A 12,689-nucleotide genomic window follows, 5' to 3' on the forward strand; every position below is an offset into this window, starting at 1 on the left:
CTGGCAGCGCCCTCGGCGTCCTAAACGCCTTCCGCGCCCCCGCGCGTACCGTACGCACCCGTGTACTCATCAGAAAAGAAGCGGCAACTTCAGGATATTTATTTCCATCAGATTATTGAAATGTACACGTTCCATTGGAAAATAACGGTATATCATCGTTTACAGTAAAAAACCGTTTCAGTATTCAGCCTTAGTCCGTGAGCCAGAAGCAGATGAGACATCTCAACTTGAACAGTGAAAGTATCTGCAAATATGGAGACTCATTAAAAACTTCCTACAGTCTAAGACTGGTATTTATTCATCAGCAAGTGAAAGATGTTCACTGTAAAAGCAAATTGTTTTCTAATTAACTTTTATTGTTGATTGCTGTTTCTAAAATAACTGAAATGAACACATTTGTGCCAGTTCAAAGGGCAGCTTTCCAAGGATCGAGTGTCTCTCTTCATAAAAATACTGTACAAGAAAGCAGACACAAAAATAACCAAGAGAGTTAAGACAGACAGAGAGATACAGGGAAAAAATGCTGTTAGCTGTTGACTTAGATCTCCGGTCCGGGGACCACCACGGAAAGGAGTAATGCCCTGCCGCCCCTACCAACAAGGCGCAAAGAAAGATCTCTTCCAGTTTGGTGCTGCAAGTTGTAGTCCACCGCTGAAGAAAAGGAAATGCACCGAAACCACACCTACAAATTTCAGAATACCTAGTAAAATCTGATGCTGACTAAAGCTTATCGCTAGCTATATCTTAATCTCAGCCGTAGAAACTCGGAGGAGATTGTCTAGACTCCCCTCAAAAGGCATGGACCATGTGATTCGCCCCTGCCACTGTAAATGGTGCWCGCGGGGTAAACGCTTCCTTGCGGTTCACTTCTACAGTCATGATATGAAATGTAGCTCTGATTTTATTCCAGTGTGTTATTAAAACATGAAAAATGTTTGCAATTCCAGACATCACTAAAAAAATAACAGTGCTGGGTTTTCATGCCCAAGATTGCATATCTTTCAGTTTCACATTTAACAGACAGTTGCACAAGCAGTAGTAGTAGCTCTTCAGAAAAATCTTGGCCTTTCTATGTTTCCAGTAGTCCAAAACCAAGAAGTTCTGTGATAAAACTTAACAATCTTCATATCCATATGCTATTTGGTTAAAAAAATATCCTGAGTTTGTTTAAAAACACCTTTTTTGTGCAATCATTTGAATAAAAAGCTTCTGTCCTAAAATGTAGTAAAACTCAGCTTGTTTCACGAGCTGCTCTGACTTCTGTCACACTGTTGCCCAGGACTGCATCTAAAGGAGCACGCTTTTTGCGGATGCTGCGTCCAGAAGCAATAAGATCAGCATATCCCCGCTGATGGGAGAAAGCATAAGCAGAACGGCGGCCAGATACCCCTCGTCGAAAAGTACCCTGTCTTCGCTTCCACTGTTCTTCCTCTGCCATGTACTTCTTACGGTTCTTCTGAATCTTCACGGGTGCAAAAACAGATTAGATTACAGATACAGTACAACAGACTAGATTATAAAGGAAAAGAGTTTGTTCACATTTACTGTTTGGGGAAATAACCTGATACTTTTTTTTTACAGTGCTAACTGCTTAACAAGAGGGTTTCTTGTTTAATTTGATTGTGATATACACATCAAAATTTCAGAAAGGGTCTCTGTGGGTTTTTTTGCACTTCAACAATTGTTTTCATTTATCTTCAAATGCCTTTCTTTAAAGTGGCATTCTGTAGACTGAAGATACACAGAGAGCTTTCAGCTGTGTTCTCACATAGGCAGCTTCTTTCCTTTTAAACAACACTTTATCACAATTGCAACTATTTCTATGCACACATGCAATTTGTCAGCTCTAGGCAAAATAGAAGCAAACCAAAAACTGCTCACTATATCTTGATACATAATAATGAAGCTCCAACATAGCACAAATAAAAACCAAGGTCACTTTGGTAGCTTCAAAGTAGGCTCATGTGGTTTTACAAAGGCAAGTGCTAAGCCAAGAGAAAGGATAAGTTACATAAACTGKGCTCAGCTTTTACACACAATTCTACATTACACAAGCACTCAAGATAGATACGGGGCAATAAGAAGAAAAAAGTAACACTCCACTTTGGATGGCAGAACATCCTGGCACCAGGATGTGCAATTAAAAGTCTGGCTTTTGAGCAACCCAGCTGCCACCCTCCCTGGTCACAGGAGCTGAATTCTACAGTCTGGGGGTAATTTTCCCCAGAGCACAATCACTTATCTTACTTGTTTCTACATATTTGAATTAATACTAGATCCTGTAAGTAAATACACAGCAAATTAACCAAAATACTGTAAGACCTTACTTTATCACTTTCTGAAGGCCAAACTGTCATTGATAAGAAGCGCAGCGCAACAGCAGGAAGTAAGCAAATAGCAATAGATAAAATCACGGTCAACCAAAGGTATGGCTGTCGCAGAGCATTTGGCGCAGTTCCTAAGAATAACAAGAGCAGAAACTAGTTTAAGGGCTAACATAGCATATGAGTAAACCAGTCACAAAATATAAACAACATACTAAAGGCCACAGCTTCCCTGAGGACCTAACACTCAGGTATTCTGTGGTGTGTTACAACATCAAGCTTTTATCTAGAGAATCTACTATGAAGAGACAAAAGTTTACGAAACACTTCCATTACCTTTACAACTTGCTCATATTTGTGTTAAAGCTCTTTTGAAGGCTATGTGAGGCTGAAAAACTCCTGCTGCTGCCATTGCTATGCATGTGGTCTAGAACGTAAGTGATACCTTAATACGAAAGTCAAACACCCGATCTTCTGAAACTTTCTATCAAACTAGCTAGCAGTTATGTCTTTATATACTTCTGAAATGTGTAAGATATTCAAGTGCAAGCAAGTTACTAAAAAGAATTCTAAGGCATCGCTAAAAGCCAAGGACAAATATTACATTAAAGGCAACTACCTTTTTTCAGTTTGGTTTGGCTTAAAAATGAGAAGGTAAAATTGACGGGGTTTGTTACCTCTTTTTAGAATATTTAGATTCAGGCAATATAAGAATGCTTTGCCACTAGGAAGACTAGGAACCTCAGTTTTCCCAATAAAATAATTGCCAAGCAGCCTCTAGTCACACCTCATGGACTTCCAACAAAATCCCAAGGAGCTGGTAAAAACATTTGGCTCTGTCTTGCTTTGGGTTTGACCTTGCACTGATCAGTTAGGGGATGTGTTTCACATGTTGCCAAGTTACCTTGAGATCATCAGATTCCCTTTATTTCAGGCTGTCCCACCAATTTTAACTTGATTTTCACTTGCAAACTCTCACTGCAGTGCAGTGTCAAGTTCCAGCTCACTCTCATTGAAAGAAAAGAATTATTCCAGTAGAGCAACCTGGCCCCAAACATCAACAAAACATTTCTCTTAAAGTGAGTAAGTATTTACCACCATTTACTTTTACAGGCATCAGCTCATGCCACGACATTTTGGCAGCAGTTGTGCTCAAAGCTGTTTGAGATAGGAGTAAGACATGCAAAAAAGTAATGACTGACCTGTAAACTGAAAGGCAGAAGGAAACAGAACATGGATTCCAGCGCTGTGAAAGTCAAATGTGATACCAAAGTAAAGTGCAATACTCCCAAACACTGAGAAAGCATTAATGAAAGTCCAGTAAGATGTATCCAAACCAATCTGAAAGTAAAAAAAATAATAAGACTCTGAATGAATTAATTAATTCAAAAGATATGTCAATTACTCTGAAGACTGCCAACCTTTTGGTCAAGTCTTCTCTCATGCAGTTACACTTCAGACTAAAAAAGGAAGTTTTGAAAGAGACAAGAGAAGACAAAAAATGTGGAAGCGTTTCTGCATATTGTTACATTTTCAGTAGGAGTATTTAGAAACATGACCAGAAGGTGTTTTCAGAGCAGAGATCATGAAACTAAGCTTACTTGCCTGAAAATTGACGACAAAAATAAGAGAAGACGCTGTTGTGACAGCAAATGACTGATAATCTGTAGGTGCTTCTCCATCTTGTCCCATAGTTTTAAGATAAGCTCCGTATGGTATAAAGAAGATTATCAGTGAAGTTATAATTCCATGAATCAAACTTACAAAGAATTTCCTGTAGTTAAAAAGTAAGTCTTTTTGTCCCAAAATATACAATCCAGGGAACCGAAGACTCAATCGGTCGCTTACATCCTTAATAAAAGGAAAAAAAAAGTTGCTGCAATTAGAAATGCACAGAGGTCATGGAGTAAGTTTCTCCCAACATTTGGGCCTAGAACAGGAGCTGGTGGGGCTACCAAGACAACACAACTTTCCTCTTCTCAGTGTGAGCTTAGAAGAGAAACTCCCAATGTCCCAAAGGAAACAGCTCTTCCTTTTCAAATAGCACCATAGGCTGCATGCATTACTCTGTGGAAAGTCTTGATAATAGGAAAAACCAAGACTACAGCACATTTATCCTGCAGCTACTGCATGACCTGCTTCCAAGACTTCTAGGTTTTTAACTCACTCTTTGCAAGAATAGAAAGAGAAAAATGAAAATGAAAGGGATGAACATCCACAGCTGTGTTGCTCTTTACAGCTATATATTGTATAGAAGTCCTTTTTAATAAGCAAAATCCTAATGCTATCATTGCATTGACTTTAAGTCTCTAAAATATATTCAGGAGACAGTTTAATTTGGTACTGAATTTATTTTAGCTTTAATCACAGAAATAAGCAGAAATATTGATATGCCACATCAGCAGGCAAGCTTCGTCTGGGAAAACAAGCAAAGAAGGCCAAAGTCTCACTGAACTAAAACAAACACACGCTGCACACCAAGACACATACTACCAAACACAAACTCATTCAAAATCCTTCAGTCCCTGCATCTTCAGCGTAGGAGAGTAAGTGAGGAATCTTCTCCATTAACAAAGTCACCTGTTGCTATTCCACAATATCACTCATACAAGACAGCAGGCAGTTAGAAATATTTTTAACAAACAATTTTAACACTGAAGATCTCTAACCTGCTTAACTTTGGCTATTTCAATAACTTACTGTCTTCTGTTACCACACCCACACTGAAGAGGCTAAAGGAATACTTTTAAAGGGGAAAAAAAAGTGCTTTGTATGTGAAGCAAAGCAACCAGTTTCAGTGTAATTTAACACTTGATGCCTTTGCATTCATCTCTTGTTAACAACACGGCACATACCTGGTCAAGCAAGCCAACTAGCAGGACTGGAAGGCTAGTATACAATACATTGTACAGTGTGATGAACCAGTCTTCATAGGCTGTCTGCAAAAAGGAAATGAAACTCAGCTGTTCATTATTTCTTTTCGATTACACCTTTTCTTTCTAATTCTTGAGAAATTTCACACTCTATGATAGCATTGAAGTTATCTATCTCAGTGTTTCCCCAAAATGCAAGCAGCACCTTAGGTCAAAGTTCTAGGAAACTTTTCTAACCTGTATTAAGCTGTCTCACTCCTTACAAACCATCTATGTTACCTGACCTGAAATACTGTCAAAGCTGACACCTCATGCTGTGTAACAGTCTGGTTTACAGCTGCACTGGTGACTATGATGASCACTTGGCAGCCCACATGCAAGTCTGGTGTTAACCCCCGTGTTTTCTAATATCCATTTCCACTCTGCCCAAGGCATCCACAACTTCCATCAAAGCAAACACCATTAACCTCTGGCAAGGCAGTTTGTTTGCAGCTGCGGCTCTTGACCCTGCATGGTGGTGGTCTATGCATTTAGATCTGTAGGCCTTTTGGCATAGACTTCTGGAGATGCGTTTCATCTCTTAGAGCCCTTGTGGTGCACAGGTGACCACAGCCTTGCAACACTATTTGAACTTTGAACACTGCCATTTACAGCAAACACGCTTCAAGCCACTCTAAGCAGCAGTTCAAGATCAAAGAAAGGCGGGGGGAGAGAGRAGGGTTGGTTTCATACTAATACATAAATGCACCATCTCTTCATCTCACTTTACCAAGGAGTATATTAAGCTCCAGTGCTGGTAAGCACCTCTTTGCCTCTCTCCGAAACATGTGTTTTTGCAYATAAGCTTTTCTCTTTAGGAGGAGACAGTTGTGAATTCTCTAAACAATCCAGTTTTTTGGGCACTTKGTTCACTTTCTAGGCTTTTGGAAGAGGGCAAACAAAACTATTTTGCAAACAGCTAAAGACAGAAAAAARGAAAGGTTAAACCACAATTTAACAGTCTTTTCCCCTGTACAACCATGATACTGACTTTAATCCTAACCTACTGCTTGGCTTATAACTAACTAGCTTAGTTGTTATTACCTATTCKCCCGTAGAAATTATTGCTTTTAAGTCTGTTCACATTAACTTCAGGTTCCCATCACTTCCCAGGTTATGCCTTCGCTACTCTGCACTGACAAAAAGGAAGATCTGCTTGTTTGTATTAAACATAAGTATGCCTCTTACCTGGGCAGAAAAGCCATTAAAAAATGAATACCAGATGTGGGCTAGTGTAAAGGCAAAGTTTTTGTAGAAAAAAAATCTTAGAAACTTGCACATCCTTATGTAAGACCATCGGCCATGGACCAGCAGCAGTCTTTGGAGGTAGCGGAATTGTCCAAAAGCGTAGTCACTTGACATGACAGCTTGCATCCCTTCTTGGCCGCTGATTCCAACTCCAACGTGGGCAGCTAAGTTCRTGAAACAAACATAACAAACACCATATACTAATTGTACAAGGGAGAGGAACAACATAACTGAGGACAAATCCTCTACCAATCCTCTTTACTTCAGGTTCTCCTGCCACATTTTATTTCTGTATACAGCATAAAGGCTACTTTAAAAGACTAGCACAACTGTGCATAAGCTCTCCCTTCCTCTGATATTTATTGCTCATGAGTCCACAGCCATTTGGATTCCTTCACTCAGTACTTACTCCATCAGAATGGATGCTGACATCAAGAGAAAGGWAAGGAAAGAAAGGGGAAATTTGACTGACAGAAAATAAGTGATGAGACAGAACAAGCAACTCTTGATTGAACAGACCAGGCAGTTTACAAATTCCTAATACAAATCATTAGTCAGAAATTTCCCTTCCAGTTCTTTTTTTTCCAGGAAGCATTTCAAAGACCACCAGTTGCAGTACAGTACGGCTAATGCCTCTGAGTACAGGACAGCAAAGTTCTCCTTTTGCCTTTTATTTTATTACACTTCTGTAACTCACAACAGGACAAGAGATCCAAGTCCCTTCTCAGGCAATGACTACAGAAAAAAGCTGGAATATAAGCATATTAACACAAAACACTGACCATTTCATAAAGGGTTTTCTTAAAAAGGGAAAGCATACACATAGAAGCTAAGAAGAACCACCAAAGTAAAGCTAACATGGGTAATGAAGTAAGTTTTAGATTCTTCTGAACACCTTAGTAGTGAAAAAACTGTGGAAGAACTCCTAGAAGAGATGTTTCCTAATGAAACAAACTTTACAGCTCGCTTACTTTTAATCATGTTCACATCATTGGCACCATCTCCAATAGCCAGAGTAATAGCTTTCTTGTATTTCTTCACGAGCTCAACCACCATGGCTTTCTGCTTTGGAGTCACTCTACAGCAGATCACAGCCCTGCATTCACATGCCAGATCTACAAAGTTCTTTTGTTGCTGTTCTTTGTTAGCTTCAGCCCTTCTTCTATTCTCAATTTGCTTTTGTTTCTCTTCTGCTGTTTTGGGGAATTTCAGTTTAAGTTTCTTTTTCTTCTTTTTCTTCTCTAGCAGGATTTCATTCTGTGTAACAAGACAGAAATAAGCTTCGTTTCAAATAGCACTCTAAGAATTGCCTTAACACACACAAAATATTTAACTTCATTATGTCCCCTTTAGAACATTTTAAAAATACGCTCTTGAAGAGGAGCAACAAAGAACAATTGGAAACAATGAATAAAATGTATTGGTGAGATAAACAAAATCAAAACACTTGTATTTAGTTTCACTGCACTTCTTGTAGAGTTTGAAGGATTATTTTTTCTGATAGAAGCTAATTCACTTTTGAAAAACATTCTGATACTTAAAATCTCTCTCTGTCTTCTATTTCCCCATCTCCCAAAGGGCACATGACCACACTAAATACATGCTAAGCACATCACAGAGCATCACATAGACACAAGTTAGCTCTAAGGCAGTACAGCTGGAATAGAGAGTTAACAGAGAGCTGCAATTTTAGCTAATTCCCCTGCTAGATTATCTTTAGGRACCCCAGGCCTGCTTACTATACCTTATAAAAAACAGTATTTAATAAAAACAGTATTTATATATTTGTATACTGAAGAAAGGTTTAGGGTTGGAATACTGAGATGTAGGCAGACAGTTCTTGGCTGTTTTGGGTCTTTCTCCCTCAGAACCGTCTGTAGAGCAGGCTGCCAACAGGATGGGTAATGGCCAAGTTCTGTTGGTTCCTTCTCTGCTGGAAATTCTTTCTTCTGTTATAAGCCCCTCTGAGAGCACTATATTGCAAGACTGAGCAGGAAACAAGCTTCTTGCTTTTTTTTTCTACCCTTTCACTCAYACTTTTCATTTCAAGAATGATTTCTGTGCCTACACTGAAGTCATGCATCCTGTAAAGGTAGCTGCCATGTTTTCCCACCCCCCCCTTTTTTCTTTTCTCTTTTTTTTTAATCTATTAGACTGAAAGCCCCATGAAGAATAAACATCCTGCAAACTGCTTTTTTGAGGTTTGGTTTTACTTTGATGGCAGCTACCAAGATGATACAAAAGGCCCAAGACATTCCTTRTTTTACAAAGCACCTTTTTTATTTCCTCCCCCCTTCAACACTAAAAATATTTCYGAGCATAAATATCAAGGATGTTCAGCTGGTGGCACAAGGTCCAAAGGGTTTTCATTGACTGGTTTAGCAAAGTAGACAAATGAACAGAGTCCTCAAGAGAGGACACTGTGATATGCTGGTACTCCTGGCCCCAAATTCTCAAAAATGCAGGAGAATCTCCTTTGTACATACCAGCCAGGAGCCAGTGATTATTAAAGCACGATCTCTACCACTTTGAAAGAACGGTTCATTCATTCGTAGAGAGGAATGTGTACTTGATCCAGCTCTGTTCCTCTGGTTTTCCAGCCTTGTTTGAAGAAGAGCACTGGGAAGAAAAGCAGACACGATTACACAAAATTCAAGGATAAACTTTAAGCTAAACTAGAGYTGTCCCATACTGGAAATCTCTAAGAAAGAAATGCAATATATGCTACAAGAATGTTTTGCTATTTATTACRTGATGTTYGAGGTAGTGCAGAAGCAACAGCAGAGAGAGTCACATTAAATCAATATCAATGCTGTTTTTCAAATGAGGAAAAGTTCAGACACCTGCCATTAGTGAAAAATGGGTCAGGAAGAGTTGTGACATACTGTTACAAGGTCCTAGTTGTTCTCCCAACCCCATGTAGGCCTTCCTTGGGCCTGAGCATTTTGACAAACTCTTTATCACTAACCTATGGATGCAATACATCACATTTACATTTTTATAGCATGGATCCATGCTGCGTACAGGAGCATGGGATTGGGTGAAAGACCAGACAGGGTAATACTGGAATTCTGGAACAGGCTATGAGAGCAAAACCTGGCACAGATTTGCCTAYAAATCTTACAGCAGCACTCTCTGGGCTGCTCTACATACTGAACTACTCAAGATTTGGACTAGGGAGAGACCTACTCAGCCYACTCCAGAAGGGCTCTTGGGAGCATTCTGGAACATGTTAAGTTTTGGAGGATTTGGACCACAGTTCTACTCTAGAGGGCACGGGGCTGAATCTTATTTATTTGAAATATAGCACAAGTTCAATGTCAAGAGCGCTTTCCCATAATAGTACATCTCTATCTTTACCCACAATGAAGATGTTGCCTTGTAAAATTACAATTCTGGAAAAATCCAAAGAAACAGACAATGTACAACTGAACAACAGCTACCAAATGCTCTTCAGTTCACTGAAGAATCACTGCAGGAGAAGCCAATGTTACTACCAGGAAGATTTTGAAAATTAAACATTTTTAATTTTTTCCACCTAAGAAATCCTTTTTGCTTTTCACTTGCCTTATATCTTCCCCATAGCAGATTGTTGTTTCATCTGTTAGGAGTTCACAAGAGAATCCAATATTTTCAGCAGTTTCTACAATTAAAAAAAAAAAAAAAGAAGAAGAAGAAGAAGAAAAGAAAAAAGGAGGAAAGTCTACTCAAAATTCTGTAATGAGTTACTGTTGGGAGCAGCTAGAAGTACCTGACTACCTGACGTCCTCTTAAGTAGATTTTAAGCTTGTGTTCAAGTATGAAAAGTTTGTTTTCATTTCCACACAGTGCAGATAAATATAAAAATCATATATGGCACAGAGAAGTTGGGGAAGTGCTTATAGATTATTTCTCATAAAACACGAGCTATGTGGAAATTAAGATGCAGTTGGTGATGGGTTTAAAGTTAACAACAGGAAATTATTTTTCCCATGCAACACCATGGAACAGTATATTACATGGTAGAGTGCACTGCCACATGATATTCTGAATACACTATACCACAGTAAGGAACTATAAATGACCTGGAAAAGTCTATTAGCAATTCTGAAAGGAAGATGTATCAARGGTTATTTAACTTGATGGTGGCTATGCCATCTCCATGTCAGAGAGTCCCTACAGCAAAAACTATTGACAGAACTGACCACAGAGTATGCCTTGCTATCTCGTCCTTATACTGGATTCCTTGAACAGTGTTTGATCACATCACACATTTTGCTAATGCTCCAGCGCAACTGCTATGTTAGTGGAATGGGACAGTCACAGCTGCTTCAAGCTGGAATAGTTGGGATACTGAAACACAGACTGAAGAAATAAGTTCATTAGGTTCTCACTGAYGTCCCAAACCCATGTTCAGAGTCAAATGCAGACTGGAGAGTTAGGGAAAAAAGAAAGGGATTAGTCTGAGGCAGAAGTCTGATGAGGCTACAACAGTTGGACAAGCAATTAGGGCAGGAGAGGCTAAGACAGTGAGTTAATGAGACCACAAAATAATTTTTGTCATCAAAAAAAAGATTATATGGTTTGTACAATTCTTAAAAAACATAGACACTTTATGGGAAGTGTTGACATAACATAGCACTTTTGTCATCTTTAAAGAGATTTTGTGCTTTGAACTGCAGCTTAAGAGGACAATATTCACATTTATGATACGAGTCACTGAGGTTTCAGACCCATGACAACACGGAGTACATGTAATGGAGGACTGACATATGGAAACAGAACTAGCTTCACCAAGATCTTCCAAGGAGGTGTTCCTACCTGCAGAGCCAGGCAAGCCCGGTAGTTAAAAGTAAATAGCCCTGCATTTACTTTGCTTTGGAAAAGGCAGTAGCTGGATATTTCCCTACAGAAAACAGTCACAAAATAAGTCATCTAGGCTAATATGCTGAAAGAACACAAATTACACAGAAATCCATCTCACAAACTCTGTACTGAGAACAGTTGGCATGAAATACTGCACATCTCGTAGAAATTCCTCCAATTGTGATTTAAATGACTTTCATATTAAGGTTTTCTAGAAACATATGCTTTATTTCTAGTTTGCATTTGTCTCTGTTTATTTTCTAGATACTATCTTGCTTTTGCTAGCTCTTTGGCTATAAGTAAACCCACCTTTTTTGTCACCAGTAAGTACCCAGATTTTAATGCCAGCTTTTGAAAGTTTGGAAATTGTTTCTGGAACTCCATCCTGTAGTTTGTCTTCAATAGCTGTCGCACCAAGGAGCTGGGAGTTAGATGAAACRCAAGTATTTAGTAAAAGAAATCAGTTTTGTATACATGTTTCAGATATAGAAGAGAATAAAACTATTCTGTATCAGAGCAGAAAGCATTGTAAACTGCACAACTCTTTTCAACAGTTTAGAGTACAATATTAATGATCAAAATAATTTTCTTCTGACAGTAAGATTTCCCAATCACACACAAAWTTTTCTTGAAAAAAACACTTCAATTATAGTCAATTTTCTAATTCAGAAACCCATATGAAGCACTCTCCATTAAAAAAAATATGCAAGGTTTGAAACTGTATTACTTAGAAACCTTAACTCAGTGGTGTAAAAGAGAAATGAGAGGAATACTGTCTAGCATGCTCAATCTGCATGATTTACTTGCCATACCAGGATTATGACTGCAGATAAAATAATTCTTATCAATGTCTATAAATACCTGAATGGARGGTGYCAAGAGGATGGGGCTGGATTCTTTTCAGTGGTGCCCAGCAACAGGAGAAGAGGCAACAGGCACAAACTGAAATGAAGCTCCATCTGAACATGAGGAAAAACCTCACCCTGTGGGGGTGGCAGAGCACCAGGGCAGGCTGCCCAGAGAGGTTGTGGAGTCTCCTTCTCTGGAGATATTCAAAGCCCACCTGGATGCAACCCTGTCTAACATGCTCTAGGTGACCCTGCTTGAGCAGGGGGTTGGACTAGATGATCTCCAGAGGTCCCTGCCAACCTCAACCCTTCTGTGTGAAATTCACCCAGAGACAATATTAGTAAGCAAAGCAAAGGAACTGTATCTGATATAAGCAGTTTTTCAGTAGTTCGAGTAGGACACAAATCCTATTTATGGTTACTGCTTTTTAAATTGTTTGCTCAGAAGTTTCTATGTAGATTGCATTCCAGAATCTTAAATTAGCAAGTTTAAAATGTCTAAAAATTACAGT

At 39.0% G+C, this 12,689-nt stretch overlaps 1 protein-coding gene across 1 annotated transcript in view; it reads right to left on the minus strand.

Moving 5' to 3' along the window:
* Nucleotides 1-83: 83 nt before the first annotated feature.
* The window catches only part of ATP8B1 (ATPase phospholipid transporting 8B1), a 34,314-nt gene continuing 21,708 nt past the window's right edge, over nt 84-12,689 (minus strand). The window contains exons 19-28 of the mRNA XM_085300183.1: nt 11,639-11,750; nt 10,052-10,127; nt 8,971-9,103; nt 7,456-7,741; nt 6,425-6,648; nt 5,180-5,263; nt 3,930-4,175; nt 3,527-3,665; nt 2,328-2,458; nt 84-1,462 (exon numbers count right to left, since the gene is read on the minus strand). Coding sequence (XP_085156309.1) covers nt 1,232-1,462; nt 2,328-2,458; nt 3,527-3,665; nt 3,930-4,175; nt 5,180-5,263; nt 6,425-6,648; nt 7,456-7,741; nt 8,971-9,103; nt 10,052-10,127; nt 11,639-11,750 — 1,662 coding nt within the window. The 3' untranslated portion in view covers nt 84-1,231. The remainder of the gene's footprint in view (nt 1,463-2,327; nt 2,459-3,526; nt 3,666-3,929; nt 4,176-5,179; nt 5,264-6,424; nt 6,649-7,455; nt 7,742-8,970; nt 9,104-10,051; nt 10,128-11,638; nt 11,751-12,689) is intronic.

This window comes from Rhea americana, unplaced genomic scaffold (assembly GCF_003343005.1).
Source record: "Rhea americana isolate MKP2758 unplaced genomic scaffold, rheAme1 scaffold_161, whole genome shotgun sequence".
Classification (NCBI taxonomy): Eukaryota; Metazoa; Chordata; class Aves; order Rheiformes; family Rheidae; genus Rhea; species Rhea americana.